The sequence below is a fragment of the Lissotriton vulgaris genome, chromosome 9 (assembly GCF_964263255.1).
Source record: "Lissotriton vulgaris chromosome 9, aLisVul1.2, whole genome shotgun sequence".
In the NCBI taxonomy this organism is placed as follows: domain Eukaryota; kingdom Metazoa; phylum Chordata; class Amphibia; order Caudata; family Salamandridae; genus Lissotriton; species Lissotriton vulgaris.
Window position 1 is genome coordinate 1,060,193,808 of NC_141697.1, and position 22,413 is coordinate 1,060,216,220.

The 22,413-nt window shown below is 48.2% G+C and overlaps 1 protein-coding gene across 1 annotated transcript in view; it reads left to right on the top strand.

Annotated features, from left to right (window-relative positions):
- The window catches only part of DNAH1 (dynein axonemal heavy chain 1), an 822,394-nt gene that overhangs the window by 203,916 nt on the left and 596,065 nt on the right, over positions 1 to 22,413 (top strand). Inside the window, exon 13 of the mRNA XM_086939555.1 lies at positions 15,325 to 15,518. Within this exon, the coding sequence (XP_086795681.1) occupies positions 15,325 to 15,518 (194 nt within the window). The remainder of the gene's footprint in view (positions 1 to 15,324; positions 15,519 to 22,413) is intronic.

The window sequence follows — 22,413 nt, forward strand, 5'->3', positions numbered from 1 at the left end:
TCACATGAACATTTTTGGCATGACTTTTTGCACATATTTGCGTGCTCAATAGTGTTGGATTAGTTTCACTGAAACTACTTTGTTTACACATCTAGCTTCGCACAAAATTATCATGATGCCTCGAACATCATGTGCAAGGCCCTTCTACTCCCTATGTACAAATGTTGTTTCTATTTTAATCCACTGGGCGACAGGGCAGTCTACATATCCATAGCAACGCTAATCTATACGCACATCGCAAGGCTGCTTGCTCTTATAAATAAAGAGCATCCCAAAAGATTAGCCGAGATGTCACTTCAGCTGACACCAAGGGTCCCTGCATGCTTAGACTTAACCACTCAGCGTTCTGACATCTCCGTGAGGGGCTGTCCAGTTCGTTACCAAGATAGGCTCCCGCATGTTCTCCAGCCAGGTAATGGGGTTGGATCGTCCTTTGGGGGGATTCTTGGCTTCACACCTACACACACTCTAGGTATACTTACAGTGGGGCTCTGCATAGTAGGAGTGCACCAGATTACCACCCTGTTATATGCCTGCATATGTACACAGTTTTAGCACCATGGTGAACTATATCTACTATTTACCCTTTTGGTGCTTGTAATCACTTTCATCTGCTTCTGTCTACTGATTATCGCAGCACATGTAATCTATACAAGAATAACAGTGGTTCAATAAATATATTGAAAACATCCCACTGTATGTTTTCTGTATATTTCACTGAGCACAGGGAAGCATGGGTGACTGAGCGAAAGGTTCTGATCTCTTTTGACGATCACTGAGGGGTCAGGGTTGTCATGTTCAGTGGTTGCCAGAAACGATTTGCTGCCTGGTAAGATTAGGGGGGGGGGGGTGCTTAGCTGGTCTCTAGGCCAACATACCCTACAGGTGTCCCGAATCAGTCTAGGCACCTCACCCAAAGTTTATGTTGTCCAACAAACATGCAGGTACCATGGATTAGTGGGAACTGCATGCCAGGTGTATAAGTGGGTGTGTGAGTAGCTATGTGGGTGAGTTAGAATCTGTGTTAGTGGCTGTATTGGAGATTGAGTAGGTATGTCAGTGGCTGTATGGTGGAGTGACTGGCGGTGTGAGTGGCTCTATGGGTAGGTAACTGGATGTGTAGTGACTATGGGTGAGTGAGTGTCTGAATGGCTGTATGAGTGAGTGGTTGGGTGTGTAAGTGGCTGCATGGGTCTGTAAGTGGGTGTTTGGTTAAGTGAGTTGGTGTGTGAGTAGCTGTATTGGAGAGTGAGTGCCTGTGTGAATGGCTGTATGGGTGAGTGAGCGAATATGTGATTGCTTGAATGAATGTGTGAATGGGAATGTAAGTGCTTGTATGGGCGAGTGAGTGGGCATGTTTGTGACTGTGTGGGTGAATAAGTGGGTGTGTGAATATCTGTATGGCTGAGTGTGTGGCTGTGTGATTGGCTGCATGGGTGTGTGACTGGTTTTAAGAGTAGCTGTATCGGTGAGTGACTGGTTGTGTCAGCGGCTGTACGAGTGAGTGAGCGGGTGTGTGAGTGCTCTATGGAGGAATGAGAGGGTATCTGAGTACTGATATTAGTGTGAATGGGTATGCAAGTGGTTGTGTGGGTATGTGAGTAGGCATACAAGAGTTGTAGGGGATGTGAGTGGTTCTGTGGATTATGTTATCAGTGATGTCATTTGAGATACCATCAGTGAGGTCACTGACCATGTCATGAGTGGTGTAATATGTGAGGTCATAAGCAGTGCATTGCAGGGATGTAAGTTATAGTTAGCTCAGATAACTATAACTGCTGAATTTCCGGTTTTGTAGGAGTGAAGTCTGAGCCTATCTATAATGTCCCTGTAACCTTAGCTTTTTTAGTGAATTTCCAAGGTTTTTAAATATAACAACTGTGTAACCTTTGTATTTTTTTAAGTGAATTCATGAGGTTTTTCAAATTCTATTTCCTAACTATAAAGTTCCCTTAAACTTTAGTTTTATGAGTGAATTGCTATGTTTTTTTTAACTAGTAGTCATGTTTGCAGATTGGTGGAGAAAGGGAGCACTGCCTCTGACCAAGAATCCCTCTGTGTCGGACTTACTGGAGGTAACAGGAGGGCTTCTGGACCCCCAAGAACCTTCAGCATCCGAGAGGACTTCATATCTCAGCCAAACGTGCACCAGGAGGCACGTTTCCAGAGTGGTGGAGATAGGGTGTGTGGCCTCCGAAGACCTCTCAGCAGTTTCGCTGTGTGGCACTTACTGGAGGCAACAGGAGGGCTTGGGGGCCCCCAAGGACCCTCTGGAGCCAGGGGAACTTTATTCCCCAACCAGCAGTGTGCCAGGATGCATGTTTGCAGAGTGGTGGAGATCACTCAGTGGAGATCTGAGAGGCACCCCTCATTTTAAAAGAAATAAGCCACAGGGAGGTGGTGATCCCTGGGGCAGTGAGAAAGGCCATATGGGCCTTCCCCGCATTAAGATTGAAAAAAGCCCTGGGGAAGTGGTGGTCCCCAAGGCATATTAAGCCCCAGGAGGGGGGGCCTGTGGTCCTCCCCTCCTTTTTTATATAATGCCCCGGGACCTGGCCAACCCGGGGAACGATAATAAACGAAGCGCTGGAATCTCCAGAGATCTTCAGGCTGCAAGAAGCTCCAGCCTTCAGCATCTCTACCCAACAAGATCAGCATTCTCTCCATATCCTCTGCACTGGGAGCTGCTTCTTTGGTGAGCTGTGCAAGTTCCTCTTGCTACTCCTGGGCCTTCGACCAGTGGGTCCTCCTGAGTGTCTTCTCTTGCATCAGTGGGCTCCCATGCTTGCTCGGGCCGGCTCTGACTCTCCTCCTGTTGGTAAGTCCCTTGGACCTTGCTGATCCCAACATTGCACATTTTTCGTCTTCCACACCAAGGTTGTTGGTGTGCTCCCGCTGGACCCCGACTACCTTCTCACTGACATCCGACGTGGGACAGCTCATGCTCGGCTCCTGGTCTTCCTCAGCGTCACATGGTCCTCACGGACTTCCGAATAGGTACAATGCCAGTCAGCGACCATCAGCCCCAAGAATTCGGCCTTAATCTCCAGGGGGTTGTGCAATCTAGGCCGGCGACAAACTTGGGATTTTCACTGCTGGTGGCACAGAAAAGAATTAAATGCATCACGTCAAATCTGGAAGTCTTTACAACTGATGCAAAAAGCCGGTGGGAAAAGTGCATCACAAACAAGTCTGAGTACCTAAACGCCTGGGAACAAATCACGAGGAGCCTGGGACAGGCTCATACAAGGAAACCTAAGATCCATCGCCAAAGCGGCAAAAACCAAGGAAAGAGAACCCACTCAAATGGTAACTGCGACAAGGAACTGTGGGCTTTGGGTATGGGCGGACCGGAATAACAGGCGTGGAGGCCGTATGTAGTGAGCTATGTCTTTAGCTGTTTTTATTAACACAGACAGATATAGAGTTTGTAGAGGTAGAGGAAACAAAGGATTCGAGAGGGAAGGTCCTGGAAGGCAGTCGTCAGGGAGGAGTGATCCGCGATGAGCTGGCGTGGTACGTCTTCTTCTTCCCGACTTGGGGATCCGGTGGCCCTCGGAGTTAAAGAGAGACAAAACAGGGCAGTTTAGTCCTCGACGTTGAGTACTGACCGATGACACCAACACCCGGTTTGTGATGGGATAGAGGAGAGAGTGAGGAGGGGTCGGAAGGGTCGAAGACGGAAGGGAATACAAGCGGGAGAGGAAATGGGTGAAAGTAGTGAGGGGTCCGGTGGCGGAATTCTCTATGTACAGTGGCTCGGGAAGTGCGCGTATATACAGTGCTCCTAGGAGTGCTATACAGTGAGGGGATGGCTTATATACACTATGATACAAGTCGACCTGCAGTTCAGGAGACAGGGTACTCACATGCCCCGCCGCAACTCTTCTCCGAGTTGCGGCCGCTCTCCAGCCACCTCCTGGGGACTCCACCAGTCCTCGCTCCATATCTCTTCCTCCTCGCCTCCGGTCTTCGCTTCTCCTTGGTCTCCGCTATCTCCGTCCACCGCCTCCAGTTCTTGGTATGCTGTCTCCTGCCACGAGTCCGCCGTCAAGAACTCTGCTCCTTCTCCGCGGCGTCCTTTTCCGTGTTCCGGTCCGGGATCGTAGGCGGGACTTCCGGGGTCAGCGACAGGTACTTCCGGGTTGCCGTCACTCGTACTCGATTCCTGCATGGAAAGAGAAAGGGGAGTATGCCGGGTTGCCAGGGACGCGGTGGGACCATCATCGGAGCCCAGAGAATCGGTACTGAGCCATCGCCCAATAGAGGTAGGGGAAGGGTCCGTTCCACATCCCTTTCCCCTAGCCATCTTTCTACTAAAGTTTGTTGGGGGTGGGTAACGAGACAAGTAGTCGGCATTTCCCTGCTCCACCCCTTTCCGGTGTAGAGTTTTAAATCTGTAGGGCTGAAGAGTAAGGAACCATCGTAGAACACGGTCATTGTGTCCTTTGTTTCTTGCCATCCATTCTAATGGCGCATGGTCCGTGTATAAGGTGAATTCGCGACCATCCAGGTAATAACGAAGGCTTTCTACGGCCCATTTGATAGCCAAGGCCTCCTTTTCGATTACTGCATAATTCCGTTCCCGGGGAAAGAGTTTCCGACTTAGGTAGAGGATTGGTCTCTCATTACCGTCCCTGTCTTTCTGGGACAGCACGGCCCCTATACCTTGGTCTGAAGCATCCGTTTGAAGGATAAACGCCTTGGTGTAGTCGGGACTAACTAGAACGGGTTCGGAAACCAGAGACGGCTTCAGTTGGCTGAAGGCATGAAGCAACTCCGGGGTTGGATGGCAGAGGGCCTCCTCGGCTTTTGCGGACTTTTTGAGGAGATCTGTTAAGGGAGCAGCTGTTTGGGAGAAGCGGGGAATGAACCTCCTGTAGTAACCCAGGAGGCCCAGAAAAGCCCTTAATTCTTTCCGTGTTTGTGGGAAGGGGATAGATTGTATGGCATCTATTTTTTTGTTTTGAGGTCTGATGACACCCTCGCCCAGGAGGAACCCCAGATATTTTACGGTTTGGGCGGCCAGTGTGGTCTTGGAGGGATTGATGGTAAAGCCATGGCTTCCCAGCGAGGAAATGACTTCTTGTAAGTGATGTAGGTGTTGGGTCCAAGTGTCGCTATAGATGATAATGTCATCCAGGTATGCTCCGGCGTATTGGGAATGAGGTTGGAGGACCTGATTCATGGCCCTCTGAAAGGTGGCGGGGGCACCGTGAAGGCCAAAGGGCATCACCTTAAATTGAAACAGGCCATCCGGGGTTGAAAAGGCTGTTTTCTTTTTGTCCTCTGCGCGGAGTGGGATTTGCCAATAGCCTTTACAGAGGTCAAGGGTACTGATGAACTTAGCCTTGCCTATGCGTTCTACCATTTCATCTACCCTGGGTAACGGGTATGTATCAAAACAGGAGATTTTGTTGACCTCCCGGAAGTCTATGCAGAATCGTACTGAGCCATCCGGCTTCGGTACCAAAACAATAGGGGAATTCCAGTGACTGATGGACGGTTCAATGATACCCATTTTTAGCATCATGTCGGTCTCCTCCTTGATTACCGTCCTTCGAGCCTCTGGAACTCGATAGGGCCGTTGTCTCACGGTTTTCCCAGGTTCAGTCCGAATACAGTGTTCTATAACCGAGGTATGGCCGGGTAAGGAGGAAAACACCTGCTGAAGGGAGGTCAAGGCAGTACGGAGGTCTTCTCTTTGGGGTTCCCGCAAGTCGGGATCAAAACAGACCTCATAAGGGAGGACTGTTGGGTTAGCAAGACTGGACAGAACAGGTCGGGGTCCTTCCCATCGTTTTAGGAGATTTATATGGTAAATCTGGGTGACCCCTCGTTGAGGATCCAACTCTATTTCATAGGTCACAGGGGTTACCTGACGTAGGACTTCAAAAGGGCCCTGCCACTGACCCAGAAGTTTATGGTCTGAGGATGGCAGAAGGAGAAGTACCAGATCACCTGGGTTGAATGAACGGGACCTAGTTCCCTTGTCATATTGACGTTTTTGAGAGGCCTGTGCCGTCAACAGATTCTGACGCACAATTTCTCGTATTTGTCCCAAGTGAGTTTTTAGGTTAGCAACATATTCTGGGAGGGGTTTGGTGCGATCAGGTTCGGCCTCCCAGGCTTCTTTTGCCATGTCCAACAGGGTTCGGGGAGCCCTCCCATATAACAGTTCGTAGGGGGAGAAACCGGTGCTACTTTGGACCTTGCATCGGATTGCAAACAAGGCTAGGGGTAACATCTCTTCCCATCTTTTGCTTTCGAGGGCCAATAGTTTCTTTAGCGTAGTCTTTAGGGTGGCATTATAGCGTTCGACTAGGCCGTCGGTCTGGGGGTGATAAGCAGAGGTCCTTATCTGTTTTACACCAAGCTGTGAACATACCTGTTTCATAAGGGAGGAGACAAAGGGGGTCCCTTGATCCGTTAGGATCTCTCGGGGGAAACCTACTCGTGAAAATATTGAAATAAGTGCTTTTGCAATGTTCTGGGTGGTAGGCTGTCTTAAGGCCACTGCTTCTGGAAAACGAGTGGCATAGTCCACCAAAACCAGGGCGTATCGACACCCACTTCTGGAAGGAAGCAGAGGACCTATAAGATCCATGCCAACCCGACTAAAGGGAACGTCTATGAGGGGCATAGGTTGGAGGGGTACTCGGGGAGAGCGATATCGGCTGTTTTTCTGGCAGACGGGACATTCTTGACAGTATCGTTTTATCTGCTGATAGACCCCCCGGCCAATAGAACCGGTCGAGGATGGACTGTCCCGTTTTTACATCACCAAAATGTCCTCCTAATAGGTGGCTGTGGGCTAGGAACAACACTTTCTCCTGAAAGGGGCCAGGGATTAACAACTGTGAGGCTTGCTGAGGGCTGCCCTTCCTGTATAATAGTCCATTCCGTTTATAGAAGTAAGGACCTACTTGAAGAGGGTCTTCATTATCCAGAGCCCGGTTCCAGGCATTCTGTAACATGGGATCTTCCTGCTGAGCCGCCCGGAACTCCCTATCAGTTTCCCAAGGATGGTCGTTCACTTGAACGGGATATGCGGTAGCGTGATTTCTCTTCTCCTTCTTCTTTTGGCTCTTGGTTTTGTAGGGCTTGTCCGGCATGTTCGTATTATGACTGGTTTGGGGAAATGGTGCTTCTGCCCACCATTTCTCAAGTGAATCGGTTGTTTTCTGGAGGAGGTGAGGAAGTCCGCTATAGTCACTGCCCAGTATTATTTGTTCCGGTAAATTGGGTACCAAGCCTACGTTCAGAAGGCTTCCTTGGTCTGCATGATGTTGTACCCGCACCCTGGCAGTGGGATAAGTCTTGGTGTCGCCGTGTACGCACTGGATGGCAACTGTACCGGTCACTGGTCCTATGCGAGTGGGCAGTTCCTGAGGGCGCAATACGCTTTGCCGGCAACCGGAATCAGCCGGAGCGCTTAATGGTTGACCGTCAATCCTCACCGGACAGTGAAAACGAGGGGGTTCCATCTCCGGGGTGTCACATACCAGATTTCTAACCAGCCCCACCTCCATGGGTTCTTCTCTCTGGGGGCAAACTCTGGCGATGTGACCATAACCCCCACAATGGTAGCACTGGGGTCCGGGGTTCGGTGGTCGTGGTAGGACGGGGTAAGGAAAAAGGGGAGTTGGTTCTGGTTTTCTAGGTAGTGGAGGTCTTTGGGCTCGGATGTGATTGGGGTGATGACCTCGGGTTGGGTGCTCATCCTTTACCCTCTGAGTCTCCTGGGCATGATTGAAAGCGCTGGCGATTTCCACGGCCGTTTCTAGCGTTAGGCGGGCGTGCTGGCGTACCCATTTCTGCGTGGAGGGATGCAAGGAAGCCAAAAATTGCTCCAAATATATTTTAGCCAAAATATCGTCTTTGGAGGAGGTGGCGGGTTTCAGCCAACGATTAGCCAAATCCTGGATACGGAAGGAAAGAGCCCTGGGGTTTTCTTGTGGCCCTTCCTTCACTTGTCTGAGGTGTATCCTATAAGTTTCCTCGTCGATTCCTAGCCGCTCCAAAATGCATGTCTTTATATCAGCATACGGGGTCTGCCCCTGGACGTTGGCCTGCTGGTAGGCCGCCTGTAACTCTCCAGTAAGCAAAGGGCCCAAATAGTGACCCCAGCGGTCGGCTGGCCAAGCAGCAGCGTGGGCCAAGCGTTCAAAGTTTGTAAAGAAAAAGTCCGGGTCTTCGCCTGGAACATACTTTTGTAGTACTACCGACGGAAGGGAGGTAACGGGCCTCTGTTGTCCCAACACGTCAGTTAGTTTTCCTAGGGCTTGATCTTGGGCCGTGCCTTGACCCTTCAGGACATCGTGTAATTGCCCACGATCCTCTTCGGCAGTCTTTAGGAATTGTTCCATGAGCTTTCCCATCTGCTCCTGGGATTCGGCCAGCTTCTTTACCGCAGCCTCCATGCTTCCGGTGTATCCCACTTCTGACACCACCTGTGGGCTTTGGGTATGGGCGGACCGGAATAACAGGCGTGGAGGCCGTATGTAGTGAGCTATGTCTTTAGCTGTTTTTATTAACACAGACAGATATAGAGTTTGTAGAGGTAGAGGAAACAAAGGATTCGAGAGGGAAGGTCCTGGAAGGCAGTCGTCAGGGAGGAGTGATCCGCGATGAGCTGGCGTGGTACGTCTTCTTCTTCCCGACTTGGGGATCCGGTGGCCCTCGGAGTTAAAGAGAGACAAAACAGGGCAGTTTAGTCCTCGACGTTGAGTACTGACTGATGACACCAACACCCGGTTTGTGATGGGATAGAGGAGAGAGTGAGGAGGGGTCGGAAGGGTCGAAGACGGAAGGGAATACAAGCGGGAGAGGAAATGGGTGAAAGTAGTGAGGGGTCCGGTGGCGGAATTCTCTATGTACAGTGGCTCGGGAAGTGCGCGTATATACAGTGCTCCTAGGAGTGCTATACAGTGAGGGGATGGCTTATATACACTATGATACAAGTCGACCTGCAGTTCAGGAGACAGGGTACTCACATGCCCCGCCGCAACTCTTCTCCGAGTTGCGGCCGCTCTCCAGCCACCTCCTGGGGACTCCACCAGTCCTCGCTCCATATCTCTTCCTCCTCGCCTCCGGTCTTCGCTTCTCCTTGGTCTCCGCTATCTCTGTCCACCGCCTCCAGTTCTTGGTATGCTGTCTCCTGCCACGAGTCCGCCGTCAAGAACTCTGCTCCTTCTCCGCGGCGTCCTTTTCCGTGTTCCGGTCCGGGATCGTAGGCGGGACTTCCGGGGTCAGCGACAGGTACTTCCGGGTTGCCGTCACTCGTACTCGATTCCTGCATGGAAAGAGAAAGGGGAGTATGCCGGGTTGCCAGGGACGCGGTGGGACCATCATCGGAGCCCAGAGAATCGGTACTGAGCCATCGCCCAATAGAGGTAGGGGAAGGGTCCGTTCCACAGGAACCAAATCAAAACATCGAGATAAAGGCCCTTAAAAGTAAAATTAAAAACTATTGCGAAAACTACACCGCGAAGGACCGGACACTGCAACCCAACTGGAACTGCAAAACTTAAAACAGAGCAAAAAGAGAACAATCTGGCAGGAAAAAAGGAAAGCAGAGGACAAGCTATGGGCGAGACTTTTAGACGACGCCAATGGTTTCAACACAAGCGGAAGATTCTGGAAAACAGTTAACCCACTCGAGAACTCCAGGACTCCCATCACCGACTCCTATGTAACCGAGGAAGCCTGGGCCAACCATCTTCAGGTACACTTCAATGAAGTGCAACAACTTGCTACAACCAGTCGATTAGATAAGGAAAAAAAATGCCCAGCACGGCCAACACAATTGGCCAGTAATTCATTCGACCCAACTAAAAAAACAAATAATAAGCAGGATTGCGAAAGGGAAAGCGGAGGGGGCGCCAGGCCCCAATGGGATTCCCCCAATACTGTATAAGCAAAACCCGGATTACTGGGCAGCGGCCCTAGCACCACTCTTCAAACAGATATCAGACACAGCAACAATCCCAGCGTCATGGAAAGGCTCTATATTAGCACCAATACACAAGAAGGGCAATGTTAAGGACCCAAATAATTACAGACTAATAGCATTAATCGATAATGAAGCTAAATACTATGCCGGTCTCCTACTAGAGGATCTCCTGGATTGGACGGAAGAAAATGCAGTAATTCCTATCACCCAGACTGGATTCCGCAAACAACTGGGTACAACATCAAACATGTTAGCTCTCTCACTCCTCATCGACGCCACAAAAGCACCAAATCTACCCCTGTACGTATGCTTCATCGATTTCCCTTCAGCGTTTGACACCGTCAACAGAAACTTACTATGGTCACAGCTGGAAAAAAGGAACAGTCCATCAGGCCTTCTCACATAGCTGATCTTATAACACACACGGACACATGGGTCCAAGTCAAGCTAGGGCCAGGTGACCTCCTCTCAAGGAAAATAAAGACCACGAAAGGTCTAAAACAAGGCTGCGTCCTAGCGCCAACATTATTTAACATCTTTTTGTCTGACCTTGCCCAGCAGCTGGACGAAACTAACTCTCATGCTCCTAGCATAGGCGGCCTCACTCTTTCAAATTTAATGTATGCTGAGGATATTGTCCTAATCAGTAGAACACCGATAGGGCTACAACATCTGATCACCACCACGTATAAGTACTCTACAGATAACAGCTTAAGCATCAACCTATTAAAAACCAAAACAATGAGGATCAACGCAAAAACATCGTCAGCAGGATTTAAGTGGCACATGGGAGGGACCACACTGGAAACAGTGGAGGAGTACAGGTACTTGGGGGTAATCCTCGACAGAAAGGGCTCATTCCACCAGCAAAAGGAAGCATTAAAACAGAGGGGTATCAGCGTAGGGATCGCGCTAAGGAGCCTCAAAACAAAAGTAGTTGGCTGAAGCTTCACCCCCCTGTTTCAAGTACTTCAGACAAAACTAACACCGCCCTAACCTACGGTAGCGAATGCCTACGAGGAAGGGACGCCCAGCAACTGAATAGCACAATCGCAAAGGCCATGAGAATAATTTTCAGCCTGCCCAATTACACCTCTCATGCACAAATTAGGCTGGAATTTGGCCTGAGAAACCAAACATTTGAGCGAATGGGTGCCTACGCCAAAAGATGGCACAAGATCCAGAGAGGAGATGCCATAAGCCTAAATCATCATCTATGGAAAGAGATGGAAAGTAAGAGCAACAGTGCGACTGCGATATATCTCAAGCACTCCATAAACTCCTTGTGCCTACAAGAAGCCTGGAAGATCGGTGGATCTCACAATTCCTTTAAACAGTTAGTTAATAAATCAGTCAGATCTATGTCGCTAATTGAGGATAAAGCAAGTCTAGCAACTCGGGCCCATGGCTGGACAGTTATCCAAAGCTACACAAGCAGTCTCTGCCAAAGCTATCTAGGAGTTGGCTTCACCAGGCGCACAAAGGAGAAGTTCCTACGACTACGGCTGGGCCAACTTCCCGTACAAAACCATCTCCCTCCATGGAAAAGACCCAAGAAACAATCAACTGCAGAGTTTGTGGGAAGGAAAAAGAAGACATTGTGCATCTACTATGTACCTGCAAAGGACTGGACACAGAACGCAGATACCATCTAAAACAGCACCTCAACAGGCTGGGAATAGGAACACGCCGGCAAGCGGTAAAGGCCTGCTTTGACGGGACGAGTATCCAGCTGCAAAGCCACGTTGTCAAATTCTTGGAGAAAGCAGAAAAGAAACAAAAAAGATAGAGGGTAGAAACAAGCTGACGCCAAGTCACGAAGCGAAACCCAAATGGACATTGACAAGTGATCAATCACTCGAATGAGTATTGGACCGCCCCCCGAAGGCTAAAAAGCAAGGCGTTATATAAATGCCTCACCTTATTTTTTTCTACGCTCAGCCCGAAACAAGCACAAATTCCTGCATAAAGTATTACTTTTTATACGAAGTCATTCTTATTTTATACTTTTATACACTAATTGCATTTAATTAATGGTTTTATTTGCTAACAATTGCAATGGCTTTAATTAACTGAGCAATAAAGATGATTATCATGCATGGTCCTTAAATCTGCAGCGACAAGATCACGGCCTACTCTTCAGAACCTCCCAGCATTAGTGGGCATTGTGTTTCCGTGCCTCCTGATCACTTCTGAGTGGCATAGACTCTGTCCCTTCTGCTTGCAGGTTCTTCACTTCCAGAATCCGCCTTTGGATTCCACAGGAATCCTTCACAGTCTCCTCCAGAGGCATCTTCTTCAAAGTCGTCCATTGTTGTCTACGGCTGGTTCCAACATCACTACGGCTTTGCACCAGGGTTCCCTGATGTAGGTAACCTGGTACCCTAGGCATCCGTGTGTGGGGCGGCTCTCCAACCTTGTGTCTTCCAAAGGGTTTCTTCTGGGTCCTCTGGGAAGGGTCCTTTTTCTTCAAAACTGCAACAGCGACTTCTCCTTTGACTTCCATTGGGCATACAGCTGTGTTTCCACTCTGCACACAGCCTCCTTGGGGTTCCTGTATACTTACCATGGGTGGTTCCTTGTCTACCCAGCTCCTCTGAGTCTTCTTGTCCAAGTCCTGTTCTCCTTTGCAATTCACATTCCACCTTCTTAGTATATGGTTTGGTTTCCCTCTAGATGCCACTGTTTTTTGTGCTACTTACCTGATTGCTATTGAAGTTTTGTTTTGTATTGTGTTGATATCTCCGGGTAGAATATATATAAAAATGTGATAGTGATATTGTGTTGTAATAAATAGACTTAATTTTGCTAAACACTGTGTGGTTTCTTTTCATCTAACTTACACTACAGATTAAACTGGTAAAACAAGCTGCTTTATATTCCTTCAAGATAAGCCTGAAGGCTGCTCGCCACATTACTACTTTGAGAGCGTTCTGTGGTTATCCAAGGCCACTAAAATCACCATAAGGGTTGCCTGGATTAGTGCTAGGTGCACCATTTGAATAAGTGTGCACCATATGCTAAGCCAGCCTCCTACAATAATGCTCTCCAAAGGAGCTATAGAGAAGGTTCCTGTGACCCAAAGGGGAAAAGGATTCTAATGCCATTTTTTCCTCATACGCAGGAAATCAGAAGAGTAGAGACATATATTAGATCTTACGAAACTCAACTAATTCCTCAGGATACAAACCTTTACAATGGTTACTATTTTGGATATCTTTCATCTTCTCAACAGCCAAGATTACATGACATCTCACGATCTGGAGTATGCCTACTTTCAAATCCCTATTTATCCCAAACATCGAAGATACCTCAGATTCACAGTAGCTGATACCCATTTCCAATTCAGTTTGAAGTCCGCCCAGCGGATATTTACCAGATGCCTTGCTCCAGTAGCAGCCACCCTAAGGAAGAAAGGTCATCAGGTATTCCCCTACCAAGACCACTGGCTGCTAAAAGCCCAAACTGCACAACAAATGTCAGCAGCTACCAAAACCTGCCCATCACTTTTCCACAAGCTAGGCCTTACTGTGAACCATAGAAAGCCTTCTATAATTCCCACTCAAACACGGACGTTCCTTGTAGCCAACCTGGACACAGTCCAGATCAAGGCCTTCTTAATCCCACGAAGAGCAAGGCCGGCTGGCAGACTTGGCACACAACATCTCAAGAAGAAAGAAGACGGTGCGTTTTAGTGAGGATGTACAAATCGCTCCTAGGTATACTCTCTTCGCCGTTCACACTAGTTCCTTTGACTCGCCTCAAAATAAAACCAATGCTGGTGGAACTTCATCTGCAGTGGGTTCAAGCAGCGGGGTCCAACGAGGACCTGATCTCCAACACCCGACCATATGAGAAGCATTGAAGCAGTGTCACAAACCGCATCTCTCGGAGGGCCTCATATTTCTACAGCTGATTTCAGATGTCATCGTCACCGAGAATGTGGATCAGTGGTAGGAGAGAAATAAATATTAAAACCCCCAATTGAAATAAATTGAGCAATACAAAGTACTCAAGATCATTTTTAATGCTTGAATCTACACATATTTTATCTTTTGCAAGGATTTTGCCGCACATTCCGGTGTGGAAGACATCCTGCAACCCAACCATCACTTTGCACCTCCTCTGCATGCAGTAAAGGGGCACATTCATCAAGCCCGCATTTTGCGATTCCAAAATAGCTAATTTGACCGATTTGCTATTTCGGAATTGCAAAATGCTATGCTTGTAGGAATCGCAAAAAAAATTGTGATTCCTACAGCTTCCTTATTTGAGACTCGCAAATTGTGAGTCGCAAATAAGGAATGGCTTCCCATTCAGTCCTATATGGGCCTGGCCCATAGGAATCAAAGGGAATTGCATGCGTAATTTGCGAGTACCAAATAGGCACTAACAAATTGCGCATGCTATTTCAAGGGTGCAAGAGTGCCAAAAGGACACCCTGATGCACCCCTGAAAGTGCAATTAAAAAACATGTTGCTCCCACTCATGCCCCAAAGGCATGTTTGTGTGCAACATAGAACTTTGAAAAGTGCACTTTTGTGCATTTTTCGAAGTTTTCACAAATTACCATCAACTTTAAGTTGATGGTAATTTGCGTTTCTTAAAATCGAAATTGCAATGTATTTATTTTTTGTTGCATTGCAATTAGGGGATCGCAATTTGCGATTCCCTAAATGCAATCGCAAATTTTGCGATCACTTAAATAGCGATTTTTGCATTTGGGATGATGCATCACAGATGCAAAAAATTACAATCGAAAAGGGGCAGATACTGTGAATCGGCCTCTTTGCGACCGCAAAAAACAATGATGCATGTGCCGCAAAATCTTTTACCTGATCGCTTGCTGGGTTCTGTAGTTGAGTTTTGTTTTTGACGTGTCTTTTGTAGAACCTGCTACTCTTCCTTTGGCAGTTCTTGGATTTATGTTGCTGGCAAACACAGATTAGCATTGATTGAGCCTGGCTTCTTAACAGATACCCACTTAAGCAAACCTAATGCCTAAACTTCTAGGGCAACCTGACGCTTATTCAGATACTGACTTTTGCTTTCTTGTTTGCCATCATTCTATTTTTATTTATTTAATTATGTATTTTAGCGCGCGGACCTAGCCACGAAGAGTGTGTTTTATGATTCACATCACATGTACATAGAATGGTGTAATGTCTTATGACACTGGTGCGAGAATGATAACAACGGTGAACTCAGACAATAAAAAGCTTAGGGGATGTCTGAGGTAGGTTTTTATGTAGAGGGAGGGGAGCGCTCTAGCTGCCAATCTGAGATCTACAGTTCTAAGGCTACATGTTTTTTTCGTTATCACTGCTGACATCCATCTTTCAAAATGTGTTCTTCTCTTCTGTTGCCAGTTTGTGATGGAGGAAATGTTTATCAGTGGTACACCTTTGCTGGAATCAGTCGGTCTGCATGAGCCAGCAGTTGAGGAGCTGCGCAACACCATTCACAATGCCATCTCTAAAGCAATACTGCCGCTGCAGGCGTATGCCAAGCAGTATGAGCAGTACCTAGAGCTGAGTAATACTGACGTTGACGCTTTTCTTGGGTAAGTACATTGTTCCTTTTCCACAACTGCGCTACTTTTTTTGTGGCTGTGTCTACCTTGTTCTATGATTGCTTTAAACCCACGGAGGTACCCTATTGTCTATCAACCTTACTCGTTTTGACAGAGATATAAACCTTTTTTTTAATCCCCTGGAGTGACAATTATATTGCATATTTGACAGTATAACCGCACGTGTTGTCACCAATAGTTTTACTGCAGCATAATCAGAGAATGTGACATCATAAAGCCTATGACCTTATGATGTTACACAGTGTGTATCACAGTGTGTAGAAACAGAGGGATTGTCAAAAGGCAAACAACTGAATCCAGAACTGGATGTCCAGCGCCTACGTGAAACTCAAACTAACAAAGACAGAATTCCTCTTAGTTGCCAAAAACAGACTGCAGAACACACTTGGCCCAATGACATGAACCTTGAAAGCTTTGAACCTCAACTGTCATCAAATGCCAGTCACTTGGATGAATCCAGGACTCCAACATCACCCTCAATGATCACAGGGCCAAAATAAAAAAAAGATGTCCTGCTACCAGTTCTCTCTTCTAAAGAAAGTCAAACTATTTCTTCCAAAATTCAGTACTGCTGTTAAAGCCCTAGCACTCATGCATCTGAATGGTGATAATACATAACTACATGGCATCCCAGTCTCCACAATGGCACCCTTTAGGAGAATTCTACACACTGCAGCACATCAGTGCCTGAAGAAATTTATTTATTTCTTTATTTCTGGTATTTATAAAGCGCGACACTCATCCCAGGGGATATCACGGCGCTGTAAACAGAAGAGACTGCTGAGGACTGTGCTGAGAATTAGTTTTTAGGGAACAGGTGAGTTTTTAGTTTTTTTCAGAATTGAGGGTAGTTTGTGGTGTGTCTGAGTTCTACAGGTAACTCATTCCACCTTTTGGCGGCCAGATATGAGAAGGCGCGTCCGCCGGTCCTGGCCTTGTAAATGCGCTTGGGTTTAGCCAGAGCCAGTTGGTTCGATCTTAAATTCCTGTTGGGGGTGTAGAATTCGATTTTCCCTTGGAGGATAGTGGGGCCAGTTTTATTAAGAGCTCTGTGCGCGTGGCAGAGTATTTTGAAGGTAGCCCTCTGGCGCATTGGTAGCCAGTGGAGTTTCCTGAGGCATGCGGATGCTGAGTCTCGCTTGCCTTTATTGCAAACCAGTTTAGCTGCCTGGTTTTGTAGGACCTGTAGTCGGGAGAACAGTTGTTCGTTCATCCCTTCGAACAGGGCATTGCCATAATCCAGGCGGCTGACCAGTAGGGCCTGAGTGACTGTACGTCGGCAGTCCAGAGGTATCCAGGGAAAGATTTTTGCCAGGAGTTTAAGTATTGCGAAGCCTTTGCCCCAAAGTGATCGTATGTGGTCCTTCATGGATAGGGCGTCGTCCATAATGATACCCAGATTTCTGGCATGCTGTTTTGGGGTGGGGGCTGACCCCAATGATGGTGGCCACCATGTGGCATTCCATGTGAGTTAGGCTCCTCCGAACAGTAGGATCTCCGATTTGCCGGCGTTTAATTTTAAGCAGTGGTTTCGCATCCAATCCGCCATTTCGGAGAGACAGCTATGTAGTTTTTTTTTGTTGTCTCCGCCTCTTCACCCATTGTTACCATCAGCTGTGTGTCGTCGGCATAAGAACATATGCCGATGCCCCACTTTCTTCCAATGTCAGCCAGCGATAAAACATAGACATTAAAGAGAGTGGGGCTCAGCGAGGCCCCTTGTGGGACCCCACAGCTGGTGGGATAGGGTTTTGAGTGGTACTGGCCCATGTGCACTGCTTGGGTGCGCTTGCTGAGGAATGATCTAATCCAGCTCAGAGCTGTGGATTGCACTCCTTTGCTCAGGAGGGTGTTTAGTAAGCAATCGTGTGCTACCGTATCAAACGCCGCTGACAGGTCAAGCAGTATCAGAGCCACAGATCCCCCTTGATCTGTGATGCATCTGACACTGTCCGACACTGCCAGCAACGTTGCTTCGGTGCTATTGTTGGCTCTGAAGCCGGTCTGGGAGGGGTCCAGGAGTGAATTGTCTTCCAGATATCGGGATAATTGTGTGTTAACCAGTTTATCCAAAGCCTTGGAAAGGTAAGGAAGCTGGGAAATTGGCCTATAATTCTCCGGATTGGAGATATCGGACCCGGCTTTTTTCAGGAGGGGGGTCACGGATGCGTGTTTCCAGGCTTCCGGAAAGGACGCGGTGGTGAGTGATTGATTAAAAAGTTTGGTGATAAAAGGGCAGAGCGTTGGTGCAATTTTGGAGAACACAAAATGGGGACACGGATCCGCGGGAGAGCCAGATTTGATTGTCTTCAATGCCGATATATAGAAATACGTTCACAACACCCTCAAACGGATGAAACTCCATTGGCTCCACTTGCCAAGCCCACAACATCTTCAAAATGTGCTGTGAGTCATTTGCAAAACTATCACCACCAGCATCCCCGCTTATCTTGCAGAGAAGCACACCATCTCGGGTGGATTCTGCACATCTAGAGCTAAGACACCGTCAGACAGCAGACTGAGAAGTGTAAAAAAGTGAAAACAAAAGACAGCAGACCTTTTACATCTGTCACCCAGGATCTGGAACAACTTCCCTGTATCCATCAGGACCACCCCAACACTGCTCCAATGTAGGAAAGAGTTGAAGGCTCGCTTTTGTAAAGAATTGCGTCAATCGTCCAAAACCTGATTTCCTCTCCACTTACTTGTTGACTTTAACCCCTTCCATGTTGAAGATGGCCCCCGTCCGTCAAGCAACACGGTGGGTGTGTGCTGATGACGGCTGGGGGCCGTCATGAACCCGCCCACTCTTCAGAAGTGCCCAAGGTTTAAGCTTATGTTTGATGATGTACAGCGCTCTGCTGCCTTTTGGCTAGTGCTATAGAAATACTGAATACATACATGAATACATACACCCACATACATGCACCCACTGGCCATGTTTCACCCACACAATTTGCTGGTGAAACCTAGTTTGCTGCAGATAATTATCTCTGCCAGAGTTTAACTCAAACAGGTCTGTGCCCCAGTTAGCTTACTGGCATGACTGTGAGAAAACCGTAAAAGGTAGTGGTCTTCTTGAGGCAGAAACCAGCAGATACCAGCACTCCAGGAAGTCACAGTGTGTGTACTGAATGCCGGGGTATCAGCAATGTAGGTGGGTTGCTTAGGACCTGTCTGATCAAAACCACGGGTGAGCAAGTTCACTTAGCAGGGTCAGTACTCCTTGGTCCCATTCAGCATGACTTTTGGTCCTTGTGGCTCCTGGTCTGGCTTGAGTTGAAAGTGCACCCAGACTAAAGTCACAGCTTGTTTTCTGTATAGGCACATTGAATGATGCAGAATTCCTCATTTTCTTGCTGGGTGCTAACCCTTCCAGCTTGGTTCCAGCCTTGGAAGGAACTGTCACAACAATGTTCCACAGTGTTATCATGTATTGATGATAGAGGGCGTGATTCTATGCAAACTCCAGGACACTATTAGGAAACAAGTGTATACTATCTGGTCATTCTTGTGCAGAATTGTTGTCTCTTTTCAACCATGGCGGAGGGTGATTTTGACTGTTTCTTACTTATCTTTTCTATTGAGTGAGGAGTGGAAGGATAGGCCAATATGTGCAATATATGTAGGAGGCTTTTTAATAAAGCTGTTAGCTGTATCTCTGGTCAGAACAGAGGGTTAAAAATATTCCAACCTCAGTTCAGCTAGGTGTACACCTGCTACCTGCGGATGGTTGCATGCATTGCTCAGCATTCCATTCATCATTTGTACTTTTTGCCTTTGTCACCCTAAGTAGGGAGGGTATGCCCATTCGTGGGTCCCATGCTCACTGCACCACTGGATTCCAGCTAGCCTGGCTGATAAGGGGTGATACCCCAAAACCGGTCCCAGGATGCTTGTTCCGATCCAGGGAGGATTTCTTTGCAGTTTGGGCTAGACTGTTCCCATTAGGAGCAAGGTCAAGACTGATTTGCATATAGCTGGGTCCAAACTGAGGTGGCATGGTAAGCAAAAAAACGACAGGCTAAACCCAGTTCTTTGTGACTGGGGCGGGGGTGTGTGTTTGCATTGTTCAGCATTCTGTCCATCATTTGTTCTTTTTGCTTTTGTCACAAATTATTTTGACATTCTGTTTTCATCTTTTGAAGTGCATCACAATGTCACATTAAAAAAAATGCAGATGACCTGTCAAGCAGTTCTGATAGATACATCTGCCGTGTGGATTCCTCACCTTGTGAATATCCCCCTTGCGCCAGCAACATTCGGAAATTCTTTTCGTAGCTTCGCGCCGACGTGGACTTGGACGTCATAGAGTCACGGCATCGCTCGCGACTCCGCTGACGTCACCGACGCCTATAATAGGCCCACGCCGGCGTGATGACATCAGTTCCCTTTTTTCCATGTCCTCGACGCTAACGGTTTTCTAGGGATCGTCCGTAGCTTTCTCAGTAACTTTGTTACTTTGTTAGTATTTCTGTATCTCCTCAATCGACATGTCTTCGAAGAAGACGGGTTTTAAGGCCTGTGGGGAATGCGGAAAGGCTATGTCCATAACGGACCCGCATGAATGCTGTTTGTGGTGTCTTAGCTCCGACCACGACGTCGAAGACTGCAGTTCCTGCAGAAAGATGACTCCTAAGGCCCTCCGGGAGAGAGAAGCTAAGCTTATTGTTGCAAAGCTTAAAGGAAGTAAGGAGAAGAAGAAATCGAGATCGCGGACTCATCGCTCGAGGTCAAGATCTCGCTCGAGGTCGCGTTCGGATTAGTCCTCGGCCCATGCTTCGAGGTCTTCAAAAAAGAAGCATAGGAAAAGATCTCATGAATCCCGACATCATTCAAAGAAAGATTCAGGTTCTAAGCCGAATTCGCAGGTTAAGCTGGTAGAGAAAGAAGTGGTGTCTTCGGCTTCGGAAGAGCATGACGCCGGAGGTGCGTCGCATGCGAATTCACCTGGTTCGCCGAAGCAGTCAGCGGTTCCATCTCCGGATCCAGCACGTTCTCCGGATCAGGAGGATGACGGTGAGGAGGAGACAGTTGGAGGGGGTGAGGCTCCGTTGCCCGAAGGTCTGTCGACTCCGGTGCACCAGCCTGAAGAGGAGGTCGACGTCGTATCGACTTCGCGCCCTCGAGATCCACCTGAGGGTTCGTTTCCAACCTTCCCGGCTCCAGGTCCGGATCCGGTGCATTTTCTAAATGCGATGTATGGTATCTACTCCAAGGCTATGTACCCCTCTGGGATGCCTGTTGGTCCCAAGGGTCCGATGGCATTTGGACTGGGTGTCCCCCAAACCTATGCCCCTGCGCCCTTTATGCCGGCTCCGGCGCCGCATTGGCATCTTCTGACACCGGCGAGGCCTTCGTCTCCGAAGCCTTCGACGCCGAAGTCGTCGACTCCAAATCCTTCGACGCCGAAGTCATCGACTCCGAATCCTTCAACGCCGGTTCCATCATCTCTGATGCCGAATCCAGGTCGACGCCGTGAAAGTCTTCCTCGCCCGGCGTCGGGCTCGGCGCCGGCTCCGACTTCGGTGGAGTCGACGGTGGATCCGACGGCTTCAAGGGTGAAGCACAGGTCGAGGCGTGAATCCCAGAGACTGGTGGAAGAAGAGAGCTATCGTGAGGAGTATTTGATGATCCTTATGAGGATCTTTCGGTGGCCAGTGGTCTTGAACTGTCCCCTGAGTGGGATTTGGTTTCAGTATCAGACGAACCCTCTAAAGATGTGGCTCCTTACCATGTTTTGATTAAAAAAGCAGCAAGTTTGTTGAACATTGCTTTACCTACTGCTGAGTTCAAGTCAAATCTACTCACGGAGGTTCTTCACTCTCCTTCATCAGTGACTGAACCATTGCTGCCCTTTAATGATGCCCTAAGAGATCCTATTCTAGAGGTTTGGAAGAAACCTTTATCAACTCCAGCTGTGTCTAGGAGGTACAGGACTGCTCCAGATGACCCAGAATTTTTATCTACTCACCCTCTTCCTGAGAGTTTGGTGGTACAGGCTGCCTGTTCCAGACGACCATCAGGGGCTTTTCCTCAAGTTCCGGCAGAAAAGGAGTCGAGAAAGCAGGATCAGGCTGCTAAAAAGATTTTCTCCTCTGCTAGTATGGCGCTTAAGTCCACAAATGCGACCTGCCTGATGGGTCGTTATGTTCACGCCCTTATGGATACTGTTAAACAGTTGGTACCCAAATTACCTGAAGAGGATAGAAAGGACTTCCAGGAAGTTATCTCTGATACTCAGGCTGCAGCAAGGCTGCTGATTCAGAGTGGGTTAGACATGGCAGACTCTGTGGCGAGGATAATGGGCTCTTCTGTAGCTATGAGGAGAGCTGCATGGCTAAAGTCTAGTGAGTTTTCTACAGATGTCCAATCTACATTGTTGGATCTCCCTTTCGATGGTTTTGGCTTGTTTGGCAATAAAGCAGACGCTGCTTTAGAACGTTTTAAGGACAGCAGAGCAACAGCCAAGTCATTGGGCCTTCAGACCAGGGGCACTTTTGGAAGGCATACTAGAGGTTTTAGCAGATCTTCCTTTCGATCCTACAAATCTATGCAGCAGCAGCGCAGCAGCAGCAAAACACGCTGTACAGGTCTTATAGGGGCAAACAAAGAGGACGTTCTCGAGGCCGTCAAGCCTTTTCTTCCTCCTCCTCTTCCCCTTCCCAGCCCCCTGCCAACACAGTAAAGCAGCCCTAGATCTGCCATTCCGGATCATGTGGGCCCAGTGGGGGGCCGGCTTACCCATTTCCTACGAGATTGGGAATTGATAACATCGGATCTTTGGGTTCTCAATCTCGTGGGGAATGGGTATGCTCTTCCCTTTCGGGAGTTTCCCCCAAATTACCCTCCTTGCCAGGGTTAT